General features: G+C 32.3%; 2 protein-coding genes across 2 annotated transcripts; both read left to right on the plus strand.

Moving 5' to 3' along the window:
• Positions 1-707: 707 nt before the first annotated feature.
• Positions 708-8,923, plus strand: LOC124540027 (odorant receptor 85b-like). Its single transcript, XM_047117430.1, has 9 exons — positions 708-984; positions 1,050-1,202; positions 1,909-2,091; positions 2,872-3,076; positions 3,707-3,800; positions 3,972-4,073; positions 5,665-5,753; positions 7,168-7,234; positions 8,682-8,923. Exons 1-9 carry the CDS (start codon positions 708-710, stop codon positions 8,739-8,741), a joined length of 1,230 nt encoding a protein of 409 aa, XP_046973386.1. The 3' UTR covers positions 8,742-8,923.
• A 1,322-nt stretch (positions 8,924-10,245) lies between these two features.
• On the plus strand, positions 10,246-13,256 carry LOC124542390. Its single transcript, XM_047120350.1, has 4 exons — positions 10,246-10,382; positions 11,612-11,779; positions 12,165-12,416; positions 12,973-13,256. The coding sequence occupies exons 1-4, from the start codon at positions 10,343-10,345 to the stop codon at positions 13,203-13,205; spliced, it is 693 nt and encodes a 230-aa protein (XP_046976306.1). The 5' UTR covers positions 10,246-10,342; the 3' UTR covers positions 13,206-13,256.
• The last annotated feature ends 378 nt before the right edge of the window (positions 13,257-13,634 follow it).

Here is a 13,634-nt window from a genome sequence, read left to right on the forward strand (position 1 = left end):
GAAACACAGACAATTTTATAAGTTTCTAATGTGATGACGTAAATAATCAAAGTTTGTAGTATATGTAGTATTGTACCCGTGCGAAGTCGGGGCGGATGACTGATTATGGATATTTATCCATAAACAGTAATAGTGAAATTTAATTAAATTGCACTATTTATTAGAAATGTCACCTTAAGCCAAGTCAACTAACGCTGGTGCACAAAGTGAACTAGAAATTGATTGCAACAAGCAACAATTTATACAGACAAACAAGAAACCATAACCACATCTAGTAGGTTTGAAACTAAGCCATTCAGACGGAACTGGACATCTTTGTAAGTAATTCGACTCCGTTTCGTGTGGACAGAATACAATTTAACTGTGTAAAGCGTAGATGTTGACTTAACGGTGTTGTTCAAAGAGGTCCGATGAAAAGAGGATCTTACAAAATTAAATATATAACTCTTTTTTGCTTCAGTATACGAAAAACAATTTAACTTTCCTTATAATAAATGTAACTTTTAAATATAGGCACGGGTAAAAGTTTTATGTTCTTACTATTATTAACTCTCTACTTCTTATGAAACTGGTTCTGTTACCGTAATAATCACAGTTAAGTTATAAATTATTCCTTGGAATTACTAAGTTCTTACATAAAAGGAATATTCTTGGTTAGTACGCTTTCATTGTTCGAGCATAAGAGTTGTAGAAAAAGAAACATCGCAATGTCAGGGAAAGACAAAGTTATGGCGAAACAGGAAATTCATAAAACTCTAAAACTGTGTAACTTTTGCACGCGAAAAATAGGAATTTCTTTTACCGATGAGCAACCGAAAAATTTAATTCGTAAAATATGGACCGATATATGGTTACTGGGATCGGCGTTGATATTATTTTTAAAACTAGCCGGTCAAGTGGACTATGCTGTGCAGAAGCTTGTCAATTCAGCATCTGTCGTCGAATTCGTTGCGGGATTACACATCATTGGCTACGACACCATGAGTCAGTTAACATCTCATTAGTAATACGAAATGTTTTTCAATTAATCAATAACTTTTCTACCACAGGTTTCGGTAAGATGTTGACGATGTGGTACAAAAGGAATATATTTCGAAACCTTCTCAATGAACTCGCCGACCTGTGGCCGACATCGGGCCGCGACAAAGATTCTATTGACATCAAACGACAGAAACTTTCTAGACTTCGAATCGGTCAATTCTGTGTGTGGTTTTTCTTTTCTCTTTTTTCTATATCCTCGACACAATTTGGCAACATTTTATAAAAATTAGATTCTAAATATAAATATTCATAAATTTAATTTTGTATGTAAAATAGGGTGGGATCTGCCGTCAATTTATTTTTAATAGCTTTTATTGCATGACGCACTGTGTGATATAACACGATTCTATTTGAAGCAACTTAAATGAAATTAGATTCATGTAGACTGTCAATTGTTATTTAATGTAAACAAATATTGTTAAAAAAATGACTAAATTAAATCTGTGAGGTAAATTAAAGTTCTGTTAAGTAGAATAGTATTGGGCTATAAATAAAAATATTTATATAACATCGTACATCCTTACGAGTAAAATAATTGCTTTATCTTTATATCAGACATATATAGCTTAGATATTCTGCTATCAAACAAAAGTACTTAGTATTATTGTATTCCAATTTCAAAGGTTAGTAAGCTAGTTTAATTATAGACACAAGTAAAGTAACATCTTATTTTCCAAGATAAGTGGAGCATTGGCGGTATAAACAATGGTAAATATTTCTTGCAGCTAAAAAGTCAATGGACGGAGGAACCACCTACCATTATGTAGCACATATGCCGAAATAAAAATAAAAATAGTTTTATATTTGGATCCTCGTAGAACCGACTAGAAATTCAATAGATAAAATAAGCAATTGAACATTTTACAGGGTACGCCTTTTGGAATATATTAGGAGTATGGCTATACAACTTGACTCCGATAGTGATTTACGTCTACCGCAAGATTCAAGGCACACCTGCTAATTTAGGCTACATCTGGCACTTATCGTATCCCTTTGATAAGACTCAACCCGTATACCACGAACTTGCTTTTGTCTTTGAAACGTTCGGAGGTAAGCTTCTATTATATTCAAGAACCTTATCCATTTTAATTAAGCCTAAGATTGAATTCTTCAAAACTAAGGTTTCCTTTAGCTTTGCCCACATATTTAATTACTTTCGCCATATATAGCAACAGGCACATTATAATACGGCTGTTTATAAGACTGATAATGTCTTTATAAATAACTAACTCGCCCCGGCTTCGTACGGATGCAGTGATATGACATCGCAGTAGAAACTTCTGAAATTATCTTTACTAAATTTTCTATGATATATATGAAAACCTTCTTCTCGAATCACTCTATTTATGAAAAAAACCGCTTCAAAATCCGTTGCGTAGTTTTAAAGATTTAAGCATACATAGGGACATAGGAACAGAGAAAGCGACTTCGTTTTATACTATGGAGTGATAGTAACTTAAATTCTTAATTAAAGTCACAGTTTTACTTTTACTGCAAAAACATTTTATTTCGATGAGGCGTCGCTTAAATTCATTATAAGCAGTGTTCACAAATAGCGTATAAAGCCAAGCATTCCCATTAATGTCAATACACATTAACGGGCTGTATGATCACATATAATTTGTTTAAAGTGGAAAATACGCTTTAAAACTACTGTATAGGTGCACGATTAATAATAAGTTGAACTATTTCGAATTTCCATATCCATCTATCTATTTTAAATAGATATGTTCCATTCCTATTAATATTATTTATTCTTTGCCTTACTTTTATCATTATTTTTTTAACGAAAAAATAGAAAGCAATTTAATATTTATAATTTCTCCGCAGGCGTTGTGTCAGTATGGTCAATGCTCGGTTCAGATATTCTATTCATGACGATGGCGAGTCACATTAGCATGTTGCTGCGGCTTTTGCAGTTAAAGATCCAACGCTTGGGTACACAAAATGGCGGCGGCCATATTAATCAGCTTAAACGTGCCGATTATTATCGTGAAATTATATCTGTTATTAAAACACATCAAAGACTTATAATGTAAGTGTATTTTGTATGTTTATTTTATTCTAATCATCTCGAATTTTGTATGGCTAAAGTACATTCAGAGTTCATTAGCTTCCCCTAAATTTGGAATTCCCAAAAATCCTTCTTGGTGAGAGTTTACGACGCGTGGGAGTAACTATTCTAAATTTCAAGTTAAACGGGCCTATAGTTTCGGAGATCTTGTGACGAGTCAGAAGTTTCAAGTTAATCGTGCGGAGAATCGCGGGGATTTAAATTATAGGAGGGAAATATATATCGAGAGAAATCCTTGGAAACATTTACTTTGTGTTTATTGGATGACTGCCAATTTATTATCGTGGTTAGTCTGTAAGGCTGCAGATTGATGCTGTGTTTCTGGGATCAAATCCGGGGTCAGGCGGATAAAATGTCTTTCTGTATCGAATTTATTAATAGCAGCTTTTAAGTATTGAAGCTGTTTACACTGCAATATCTTGGATTCTGTGTGATCCTGTGTCAGAAGTATACTTGTGTTTCTACACACACACATGTTTACTTATTATATATGTCCTGTGTATTGCGAGTATATTGAGAATTATCATCGTAGTTGAAAGGATCGTTTATTGGATAAACCAAGATTAAATTTTTGCTCAAAAATTGTTTCAGGTACGGTAACGATTTAGAAGACGCATTCTCAATTGTCAATCTGATCAACGTTCTCTTAAGCTCCGTGAATATTTGCTGTGTTGTTTTCAATATAGTAAGGACACATTTATTTAATTTCATTATGGACGCCATATGCCACAGTTTCCATTCGTTATATTGCAATGCTTATTAAAATGCCGCCATTGGACATTTTTTTCAATATTTGCTGCAAATAATTTTGCTACCATAATGTTTGTTAGATATTTATCTATAAATCTTATTTTAGCTTCTAGATCCATGGATGGCAATGAGTAATAAGTTCTTCTTGGGCGCTGCTTTAACTCAAGTTGGCATTCTGTGTTGGTATGCTGATGATATTTTCACATCAGTAAGTAGTAATCGTTTTTGAAATAAATTCATGTTAGTTTATGTTTTATAGCACCACCCATCTCATATTCTATGCTATCTTAGCCTACACCGTTGCCTGGAAAAGATCGCTATGTAGCGATTAGGTCGCCAAAATGTTACGCCTGTTTTATTCAGGCTATATCTATGTTGTATTTATTTATTTACGTGGTGTACAACAAAGTAAAAGTAAAGTAAGTAAAAAAGTAAACAATAACCATGAATAAATGTTGCAGTATCTATTGTTATTTAAGGTTTTTGTTTATTGATATGTATCAGGATTCCTCGATAACTACGATATGAAGACTACATATACAAATCTTTAAGTTGACAATACTTTCTATAGTCGATCTTCATAAAATATATAACGCATTCCACGTTAAATTTTATACAATTAGTTTTAATATATTCTAGAAAGTGGAGATTAGATGCATATTGCCGTATTACAATTATTTAAAGAATCAGTTATTATTACTTTTACTGTGCTACACACAAACGTCTACATAATTTTGAGCTGGCGAACATAGATTGCGCATAAGGCACTAAAAATTGTTATGAAAGAGGTGTAAAGTACAAAACGCGCTATGTATTTAGACACGTATTTTCAACCGCCTTCAAAAAGGAGGAGGTTTTCAATTCGTCTGTTTTTTTTATGTAGTATTAAACTTCGAAGCAACGAACTAAATGAATAGTAACAGCGAAAATTCACTTATCGCCGTGTTAATTTTAAGTTTTGCTATGTACTTGCCTTTTGTTTCTTTTATATGTATTTTATTATTTTTGAAATTGAATACCAATCCACGGATAAATCCAGTGGAATCTTTGTTACATCGTCGTCCATATAAACAAATAATGTATACGTATATTCAATAAATCAATAAAAACAACAAAAAAAGCATGTTTACAATGTTTAAAGTTAATTAAAGTCTTGAAGGTTTTCAGTATACTTATAATACAAATACATCGATACATTTATCAAAAACTTGCTCATTTACTACTGTTAATGGATCTGTACCTAACACGCTTAGTGAAATAATATTTGAACTTGAAGTTTCTCTGGTAATCGATTTACGGATTCGAGAAACTGCAGTATGAAAGTTCTGCATTATGATAAATAGAATTATTATTTTTGTTCGAAGATGAAAGTCTTAACTTTTTTAAAACAAAAATAAAATCTATTCATACTTTTTTAGGACAATGAATTTAATTTTCGAACCATATTTAAACAATGGAATTATTTTAAATCTAATAAAGAAAGACGATAATTATAAAAGAACTTTTGTAACCGCTGAATTTTAAAAAATTTAAATAACATTTTTAAATTTAGAATATTATTTTTACATTTGTTAAATGCTTAAATATGTACAAATATGAACTAAATCAAGTTACTGTAGAATGGTGGCCAGAATGCTAGCAGCATATCTCCGTTGACATAGATTTATTAATAATATAGAACCGAAAAGAAAAGAAAAGATTTCTTAAAGAATATAAGCCACGCGTCTAAAGTCAGTTACAATACAATCACAATTTAACTGAAAATACGGTATATAAATGTTTTATTTATTGCATTCTAGAGCTCAGGGGTAGCAGACGCGGTGTACAATAGCGGGTGGTATAACAGTGACATCCGCTGCCAGCGAGCATTGTTAGTCATGATACAAAGGTGAGTATACGTTGAAAGCCTATAAAATAATACCATCTGCTATCAACTATGTGGTTATGTTATAAACATGCTCGCACCTCGTAAGGTTTCATTCCATATATGACATATACTTATTACTTACTCATAATCCAATTGTTATTGCCCGCGAAACTTCCCTTTTTCTTCATTTTTTTTTACTAATTTGTAAACCTATGACAGGTTTTGTTTTGTTTTAATCTAATTCAAATTATGAATTTCAGTCATCTAGATTTGACGCCAAAACGATGAAATATTATTTAAATTAAATTTTTAACGTCAAATATACATATAGTAAGACACAAATTAGATGTAGCATCGGAAAATGCAAAGGAATGAAAATGAAACCGATTACTGCCGATTTACACAACCAATAGAAATAGCTCCCTATCGCGCCATTCGATCGACGCTATTCGTCGCTATAGATTTACGCGTCAGAGAAAAGAAGTGCATGTAAATCGACGCGTCAAATTGACGAATGTATTAGGTCATATGATATTACAAGTTATTACGTTTGTGCAAAGATCATATTCGCGTGAGAAATAACTATTGATAATTTGAGATAGCGTACTTTATTCGGATGTGATCGGTTTTACGAATTTTGCCGATGCGACATCTAAGTTGTGTCTTACTATACTACATTAGTTGAAATTGGAGTTCAACTGACCACTAACTTTTTTCTGCTTTTTAACCATTTAAATTGAAATTCCTTTTCTCCACATCGACTTTTTCTGCCAAATGAAACTATAATTGATTTTTTATGCAGTTATCGTCCCATTATCACTGTCTTTTAATAGGTTAGAAATGATCACCTTCGCCCACAGACATCGACTCTACGAGAAGTGTACTACCCATCGTGGCACACTAACAAGTAAAGTTAAATAGAACCTTTGAAGAATAACTCAGTACAGTCTATTTATCTGATAGCTCGAGAGACTGATAGATTTATATACTTTGTCAACTTTCATTTGAAGTACTTAACTAAATATACACCAAAATTAAGTAAACTACAGTATAAATCATGATCGCGTTGAATGTGGCAAGCACGTTAGCAACAATTCCCCGTTGAATCGTAATTTCAATTCCTTTGGGAATATTTTAACTAGTCAGCTTATAACTATAATTAAAATAAACCAATCAACGCTTGTTAAATATTTTGGTTCAAAAGATCACCAATAAAATGTAAGCTTCAACAGCAAAAACAACGATGAATAATTTTTTCCTTGGATGAGTTTGTATTCTTCATAATTAACATAATTCAAAGAATAACTATGAAGCTGTAAAAAAGCCAACCCTTATTTTCTGCAATAGGAAAATCTCAGCAAATAGCGACTAATTTGCATTCCAATCCGGCGAGAAGATCCCTAGCGACGTTTCAACTTTTTTATTTATTTTGCAGATCCCAGAAACCCTTATATTTCACAGCACTTAAATTCAGCTCTATCACCATGTCGACCTACAGTTCGGTAAGTAGAATCATCCTTTAAATCAAAGTAAACTTGTTTATTTTAATCCTAAAATTATATATAATAAGCAGTCGCGATTCCTTATGAAAAACTAGTTGCTGCCCTCAGCTTTGCTCCCGTTGTAAGGGGTTAGTCATGTGGTAAAAAAAGTAGCCTATGTCCTTCCTTGTCATTTAAATTTGCTTCATACCAAATTTCATCAAATTCGGTTGAATAGTTTAGTAAAAAAAACGACAGACAGACAGAGCTACTTTCACATTAGTACAGATGACATCCTTCTCTAAGAAATGTGCGCGTTGCTCCGATGACGGTTTGTGGAGACGCATGTGGCAGAAGTTCATATATCGCGTGTAAACTTATTCGCACATAAGTCGCCGAACACGAAATGAATAGTAAACAAAAACTAAACACTTTCCTTGCCAGAGTTTGATCATCTTGGCTCATTCGTTCAAGCATCGTTCCTCCTCATCCTGCAAATATCATTGCACTGTTCTTGTCAGCCTTTACGTAAAGATTTCGATATGAAGATGATGATAATCTTATGAAAGAGTTGTAGAGACTCATTGCTCTGCATGATTCTTTGACAGTTTTCACTAAAATCTTTACTTGATTACATTAAAATAGTTACATTAATTGCTATTTAAAAATATATAATTTTACTTTCTTGGCTACATTTCTTTTTTTACATTTATTACGAACAGTTTTAACCTTGTAGTTCTAGTGGCAAACTCCTCGAAGTATTCCGATCTACCAGGGTTCGAATCCAAGTAAGATCAATATAAATGAATGAATGAATAGACTTTGGGATTTGCGTTCTCTGCCGGAATCCGGTCACATAATACGCACGTAATTTTTAGTGTGTCAACGCTCGACGTGAATTTAAAATGGCGTTATAGTTTTTAATATTATTTATAAAAAACTGAACACATTAGGTACAGTTCGATTATTTTATTTCTTATATATATTCTGTTTGAAGACATGTCATTAATTTGATAAGTTCAAAGTCATGCAAATACAACTGACAAGTTAGGTTTTTTAATTCACTGTAGTAAATAAACATATCGTGCGGAAATCTGCAGCTGTTGGGTGAAAATCTGCCACATGTGTAACACGCCGCTTTAAAGCAAGTAACGCTACACACAATTTCTCAAAGAAAGCACGTCTTGATATATCGTTCTATTTAGAAACAAAAACTTTACTTCACATATCTTAGTAAACGTTAAAGCAATTTTCAACTAACCTTAATAAGCAATGCAATACTGGCCATTATTTTAGTATAAAAAAAATATATATTATTTAGCTGTGATACCAGTACAAATAATATAACCATATAGCAGAGCTTATGCACGCTTCCATATTTAAATTATATTTAATGTTTGACTTTTTCCGCAAATACAACTCGCTACGCATGGACCTTCGTTACCCACATAAAACCTTTTTGTTTCAGATTCTCATTAACTCGTATTCCTACTTCACATTATTATACACCGTATACATAAGCGACTAATTTAAACAATGTCTTTATTCAGACATAATCATATATTATTAAAACTAAACATAAGAAGAGAGACATTGTGGTTTCCGTGGATCTGAACAAACCTTTGCTTAATTTAATCTAACTTCGCGAATAACTCGACGGAATGGGAACGAAGGCTGTACAACAAAGAAGCAACGTAAATTAGAAAATAATAATGATAATTTTCTTTCAACATTTAATAATATATGATTTAGAATGTATTTGAATATAAATTCCAAATTTAAAATTACCGGAGCGAAATAATACGAACATGTGAAACGCGAAAGAATGTAGAAAATCTAAAGATAAGAGAAAAAGTATTATAATGCACGTTTTTACGTATATAGGTGAAAAAATAAAGTAACATTCACAAACTAAGATGAGCTCGGAAAAATTCATAACTCACAAGTTTTGTTTAAAGCAGAAGAGAGGCGAGGCAGTTTCATTTTACAAATTCATTAGTTGTTTACCCATTTCGTGCAGCGTAATAAAGATCTCTCCGCGCAGACATAAGCCGGAACATTTGAGATATACATCTTTTTTAGTTTAACGGCTTACTTTTAATTTAAGCGAATGATTTTATTACTTAGTTTTATAATTTATAATTTACTTTACAAAGTACAGTAAAGTAACAGCCTGTAAATTTCCCACTGCTGAGATAAGGCCTCCTCTTCCATCAAGGAGAGGGTTTGGAACGTATTCCACCACACTGTTCCAATGCGGGTTGGTGGAATGCTCATGTGAATTTCGTTGAAATTAGACACATGCAGGTTTCCTCGCGATGTTTTCCGAGCACGAGATGAATTATAAACACAAATTAAGCACATATATATTGTGGTGCTTGTCTGGGTTTGAACCCGCAATCATCGGTTAAGATGCACGCGTTCTAACCACTGGGCCATTTCAGCTCTTTTAAGCTTGATATATGATGATGTAAATGTGTAATAATATAGTTCAAGATTTAATCATATAATAAAGGTATTTTATTTGAACGCATTTTTATTTATAAATTTATTCCGTAAAACCAATAGTATTTTTTTTCAGTAGTTTAGTATTTACTGAAATGAAAGAGTTCTACACTACTCATGCTGGTAGAACAGGCGACCTTTCTCTCTGATTATCTTTCTCTTTCAATTATATATTTATATAATAATAATTAAACTAACTTTTATAAACAATTTATTTTTGTCATTGATTTAATTTCAATAGGCGTTAATTTATTTAATTATATCTGTAATTAATATTAACTTTGATCTAACGAGTGTCCGGTAATACTTCTTTTATTAAATTGACCCTGCATAAAAAACACGTCATTTGAAATTGTATTTTATTCATAAAAAATAAGAACAAATTTTCACATCTCAAAATAAATAATATAAAAATTCATATTAGCTTTCAGTTGAAAATAATGAAATTATGTAAAAAATTTCAATATAATAAAAATTCGAAAAGAGTAACGCATGAGAGTTTCAATTAAATTTTTAATTATAAAAAACGAACGTTAAACCATAGTCATGTCTCGCGCGTATGAAAGTCGAGTCGCATAAAAATGGTTTCTTTATGGCGTTGGAATTAATTACGTCTATGCGAGTATGCTCATTTACGGAATAATTTTATTTTTAATCTTTCATGGTAAGTTATCATCATTATGACGACCTCTTTGGTCGAGTGGTGTGTACACCGGTTTTCGTGGGTACGCCACTCTGAGTTTAGTTTTATTTATGTATATATTTATTTATTAGTTTTCTACGTTGTCTTGGGTCTGGGTGTTTGTGGTACCGTCGTAACTTCTGATTTCCATAACACAAGTGCTTAAGCTACTTACATTGGGATCAGAGTAATGTATGTGATGTTGTCTCATATTTATTTATTTATTATTATCATCTTTCAAAGTAAATGAATGTTTTAGCCTTTACGCGTAATTTCGACGTCGTAGATTTTGTTCAAGATAAATTGGAGCCCGAGTCATTTTCCGACCCGTAATCCGGCTACCTATGCAAAAATCAAGTATATCCCCGACTTCGTTTCTGCATGAAACGACACACCCACAAATACAAAAAAAATACATTTATTTTACAATGGCAGGCTAGAATATTTCAATTTACGATTGTTTTTAATTCTGTTCGGAAGTTATACAATTCATCAGAACGTCACCAACAATTATAAAACACTGTATCCATTTTTACGTACTAGATAACGTAATTATAATTACTGATTGCAGTCCCTTAATAACTTATAACATGTAGTTTATTATAAGACGCCTAACAAATATAGGATGCAGCATTAAATAAGCATAAAAGACTAATTTATAGTGTGATAATTTTTAATCTGGCTAATCGATAACATTACCTTATAATAAATGTTACGTAAAAAATAATATATAGGAGCACCTTGTGGATTTCACTTAGTAAAAGAAATTTGTGCAAGCCCATTGTAGGTACTTTACACTTATCTAATACTAGTAGTTGCCCGCGGCCTTGCACGTGTTTTAGGGGTTTGGTTATCTACGTCCTTTCTTGGAGTTCAAATTTGCTTCAGATCAAATTTAATAAAATTCGGTCCAGTGCTTTGGTACTGAAAGAGCAACAGACAGACAGACAGAGTTACTTTCATATTCATAACATTATAGTATAGATATAAATGGCTAACAGCAATAGTATTATTGTGCTCTGGTTGGAAGGATGAATAATAGAATGATTCTTGAGGATGTTGTGTTTTATATAATACATGGACAATATAGTATCATGATCTCCATGTCATATATGTACAGTTTACTTTCAATGATTTTTTCTATATCGAAACTACATTTTAGTAAACATATAGACGAATTCATATAACTTTCCTGTACGGTTTGTTTTTAGCGAATGTTGTGTTTTCTACATTTGAAGAATCTTGTGACGACATACAATGTTCAAATGTATACGATCCGGTGTGCGGAGAGGCAACAGCACTCAACGGCGAAAGAGTTATCAAAAGATACCACAATATTTGTTACTTAAGAATGATACAATGTCAATTTAAAATTGCAGGTAAAATATAAAATAATATATAAAACTTTACTTTATTGTTGAAACCTAAGTTACTCCTTGTTAGATCAGCTTTATGCTAGTGAAAATCCCGTCAAAATCGGTCCAACCGTTCCAAAGATTAGCTGGGACAAATAGACACACCAAAATTGAAAAAAATGACAATTTGGCGTATGTACCTCGTACACACATTTAGTAAAAATCGGTTATTTTAAAATTCCAAACAGTCACTCCAATTTCATTATATGTATAAATACACATTAGTTAAACTTAAATTAGGTGATTTATTTTATTAGTTCGTAAAATAAAATATCTTTGAAATAAAATCATAGAGGCCTCTTCAGTTCTGGTTCAACTGAATTTTCTGCTAATTAATGTTATATTTCAGACGTTCAACATATTCCTGATGATGTGTGCAATATCAAGAAAATTCCTGTTAATTCTATAAGTGGCCGCAGACTCGAAGATTTTAGCATAGTTGGAGCTCATCAAGCTTGCAACCACACATGCCCAACTTTCTGCTTAGACACATACGATCCGGCGTGCGCACAAATATGGGCGCATAACATGCAGAGTTACGTCTACAGGCCTATGATAAACCATTGTCATATCGATCTATATTCTTGTGTCGTTGGAGTTAGTAAGTTACTACTTAATAGCAACTAACGTCTTTTTTTCACTCGTAAAATGTTGAAAATATAGTTATCTTACTACTTACTTGGTGATAGGGCTTTGTGCAAGCCCACTTGGGTAGGTACCACCCTCTTATCAGATATTCTATCGCCAAACAATAGTGCTTAGTATTGTTGTGTTCCGGTTTGAAGGGTGAGTGAGCCAGTGTAACTAAAGGCATAAGGGACATAACATCTTAGTTCCCAAAGTTGGTGGCGCATAAGCGATATAAAGGATAGTTAATATTTCTTACAGCGTCATTGTCTATGGGTGACGTTGACCAACTAATCATCAGGTATCAAATATGCTCCTCCCCCAACCTATAACATAAAAAAATCGTGATGTGCTATTTTGATTTTTGTATTCATACATATAGATATTCTTTTTAAATGTTACACAGCTTATGTCTATATCACCTTATGAAATTTCATAATTATGTTCTACGCTGGGTTTCGAGTTTCCAATCTTCAGTTCAGTTTTTTCGTAAAACAGATTTGCAATCTAAATAAATTCTTTATTTTCAGACGTCACCATTCAACCTTTAATCGGTAAATGTTACAAGAATCCCTCCGCAATAAACTTTATGTTCCACATCGCCTCGTTGAAGACCCTCAAGCTACTCGACGAGCCGCCCTCAGAACAGATCAGTGGAAGGAGAGCCTCACGAAGAGCTAATGTAAAGCGTAACCGAATTACCAAAAAGGAAATTAAAGATTTCCTTAAAAGTCTTGGTAACCGCATTCGAATGATTGGTTAATAAAGTCCTTAAAATTGCCTTTCATAATATTATTCTTCAATATTACTTGACGAAAATGTTCCGGACGCTTTTATAATCTTAATGGCCAATCTAGAGGTTTAATTAAATTTCTTTCTCCATACCTACAGTGTTTTGTAAAAAAATACTGCTTTTTATAACCTTCCTAAGCTCATTGGGAAGATAAAGCATGAATTACGTTTATGAGGCGTTATGCAATCTCTAAATGGGCGATATATTTTTTAATTATAATAATATGATAAATTGTTTAAATGACCAATTAAAAATGACTAGAATGACTACTGTTTTCATATTGATGACGGCGATTCGCGGCCATATACAAAAATGTACAAGATACTATAAAAATTATAAAAACAAAAATTAATATTTTATAGTTTTGATAGATAAATTGATCGATCGCTCTAAAATTAA

This window comes from Vanessa cardui, chromosome 2, assembly GCF_905220365.1.
Source record: "Vanessa cardui chromosome 2, ilVanCard2.1, whole genome shotgun sequence".
Classification (NCBI taxonomy): Eukaryota; Metazoa; Arthropoda; class Insecta; order Lepidoptera; family Nymphalidae; genus Vanessa; species Vanessa cardui.

Excerpts from the sequence above, each read along its gene's own strand:
- LOC124540027 (XM_047117430.1), top strand. The coding sequence starts at position 708 with ATGTCAGGGAAAGACAAAGTTATGGCGAAACAGGAAATTCATAAAACT. Across the intron at positions 1,203-1,908 it reads ACTTCGAATCGGTCAATTCT|GGTACGCCTTTTGGAATATA; the intron begins GTGTGTGGTTTT and ends AACATTTTACAG. Across the intron at positions 4,074-5,664 it reads CTGATGATATTTTCACATCA|AGCTCAGGGGTAGCAGACGC; the intron begins GTAAGTAGTAAT and ends ATTGCATTCTAG.
- LOC124542390 (XM_047120350.1), top strand. The coding sequence starts at position 10,343 with ATGCTCATTTACGGAATAATTTTATTTTTAATCTTTCATG. Across the intron at positions 11,780-12,164 it reads ATGTCAATTTAAAATTGCAG|ACGTTCAACATATTCCTGAT; the intron begins GTAAAATATAAA and ends GTTATATTTCAG. Across the intron at positions 12,417-12,972 it reads TTCTTGTGTCGTTGGAGTTA|ACGTCACCATTCAACCTTTA; the intron begins GTAAGTTACTAC and ends CTTTATTTTCAG.